Here is a 2,100-nt window from a genome sequence, read left to right on the forward strand (position 1 = left end):
GGCATGCTGGAAGTTGTAGTTCTGCAATGTTTGGAAGCCACTGGGATAGTCTGTAGCAATATTCCACGTTGCTATCCAGGCATGCTGGAAGTTGTAGTTCTGCAATGTTTGGAAGCCACTGGGATAGTCTGTAGCAATATTCCAACGATGCTATCCAGGCATGCTGGGAGTTGTTGTTTTGTAACAGCTGGAGGGACACAGTTTGGAGCCCAATGGACTATCCTAAAAAGTTCTGCAACTCCCACAGAAACCAATTCTTCCCCAAGATGTCCTCCGATCACATTGCAAACTGACACACAGTAACAAGCCCTGCAGCTGTCAGCCTCTGGATATACAGGTGAAGGTTTCAGTTTCCTGACAGCAAGCAGAGATAGATCACTGGGAATCGAAACTAAATCTAGCAGAAAGCTGCAGAGCTGTTTGTTCTATGGTGATGTTGGGGTTAACTTCTCCCCTTGGGGGGGCCGCAGTGTGTGAATAAGAACAGAAGCCGGCTGCGGCTCAGATAGAAACAAAAAAACCTTTTTATTCCAACATTGTATGAGCAAAATATATATATATTTATATTCCCAAATCTATAAAGTCTCTGGTAGGAAATGTCTGTAGAAAAGTCTGGGTTGCAGCAGGTTGCGTCATCCTCCTCACTATTGCGTCACCGACTACAAACCCAACAACAATAATAATAAGTGTTCAGTAGGTGCAGAGTGCAAACATCCTCCTCAGTGTATTCCACATGGAAAGATCCTTTAGGGGCCCCGGGCCCTTTAGTCCATGACGTCCCGGTGCAGCCCGCGGGGGTGACCCTCTGTGGTCGGGACGGGGCGCAGTCAGCTGTCCATCATTGCCCCTCGTATGCTCCTGAGTGACCCCGGGGGGGCCCAGTCTCTCTAGCACCTCCCCGTGGCCTCGGGCGGCAGCTGCTTGAAGAGGTTGCGCAGGGTCCCGAGCTCCCGGGTCAGCTGCTCCACCCGCTTCTGCAGCCGCTCGTTCTCCGCCGTCAGCTCCAGGACTTTGTGCTGAGTCTCCATGTTCCGGATCTTTGCCTTGTCCCGGCTCTTCCGCACGGCGATGTTGTTGCGCTCCCGGCGCTGCTTGTACTCGTCGCTGTGCTTGTCCAGGGACTTCTTGTGCTTAGAGCCGGACGCGGTGGCTTGTCCCCGGGACGCGGGGCTCGGGGTGCCCGGGGGGCTGGAGGAGGACGCGCTGCTGAGGTTTCCGCTGCTACCGGAAGGCACGGCGTGGAAGGAGAGATAGGAGCGCATAGCCGGGGACTCGTCCTTGCCTGGGAGGTCCCGGTACGTGTCCAGCGGGTGCAGCACCGGGTCCGCTTTGGGTTCCCCCGGGTACCGGTAGTGGGAAGCCCCCAGCTCGCACAGGAGCTCCCCGCACTCAGCCTCCAGGTACGGGCTAAAGTCTATGGCTCGCTCGTGCTCCGGCAGGGGCCCCCGGCGCTGCGCTTTGGCCCCCAGGCTCTCGTCGTAGTAGAAGTTAGCCGCGTCCATGGGTCTAATAGCCGCACATCCTGGCAGGTCCCAGGGCGGTAGCAGGCGGTGCATGAGGCGGCGGGGCTCACTCCTCTCCCCGAGCTCTGCTCTCACACTGTCAGATCAGGTCTGAGCCACCAGCAGCCGGGAGCCGTCTTTATAGCTGTCCCGGGATTGTAGCTTGCTACTGTCATGGTAACGCGTGACGTCATCAATTTTTAACATTGAAACCATACAGCAGTGACAGGAGAGAGCGCCGCCTGTGACACTACGACTCCTAGCGGCCACTACGAGCATTAACTCTAAACGGCAGGAGTTATTGCAACCTCGCCAGGTAGGGACCCCAAGACACCCAGCTGTAATGCTGTCACCAGCCGACAGGGACGCTACAGCCCCCAGCAGATTGTAATAATGCAACACCCAGCACTCAGACATTACATCCACCTAGCAGGTTGTGATCTTACACTTCTGTCAGGTGTGACACTACTATGAGCAGGCTGTGATCTTACACTTCTCTCAGGTGTGACACTACTATGAGCATGCTGTGATCTTACTTCTGTCAGGTGTGACACTACTATGAGCAGGCTGTGATCTTACACTTCTGTCAGGTGTGACA

General features: G+C 55.3%; 1 protein-coding gene across 1 annotated transcript; it reads right to left on the reverse strand.

Moving 5' to 3' along the window:
• Nucleotides 1-495: 495 nt before the first annotated feature.
• Nucleotides 496-1,709, reverse strand: CEBPB (CCAAT enhancer binding protein beta). Its single transcript, XM_056547467.1, has one exon. The coding sequence runs from the start codon at nt 1,554-1,556 to the stop codon at nt 888-890; it is 669 nt and encodes a 222-aa protein (XP_056403442.1). The 5' UTR covers nt 1,557-1,709; the 3' UTR covers nt 496-887.
• Nucleotides 1,710-2,100: the final 391 nt, after the last annotated feature.

The sequence above is a fragment of the Hyla sarda genome, chromosome 12, assembly GCF_029499605.1.
Source record: "Hyla sarda isolate aHylSar1 chromosome 12, aHylSar1.hap1, whole genome shotgun sequence".
Taxonomy (NCBI): domain Eukaryota; kingdom Metazoa; phylum Chordata; class Amphibia; order Anura; family Hylidae; genus Hyla; species Hyla sarda.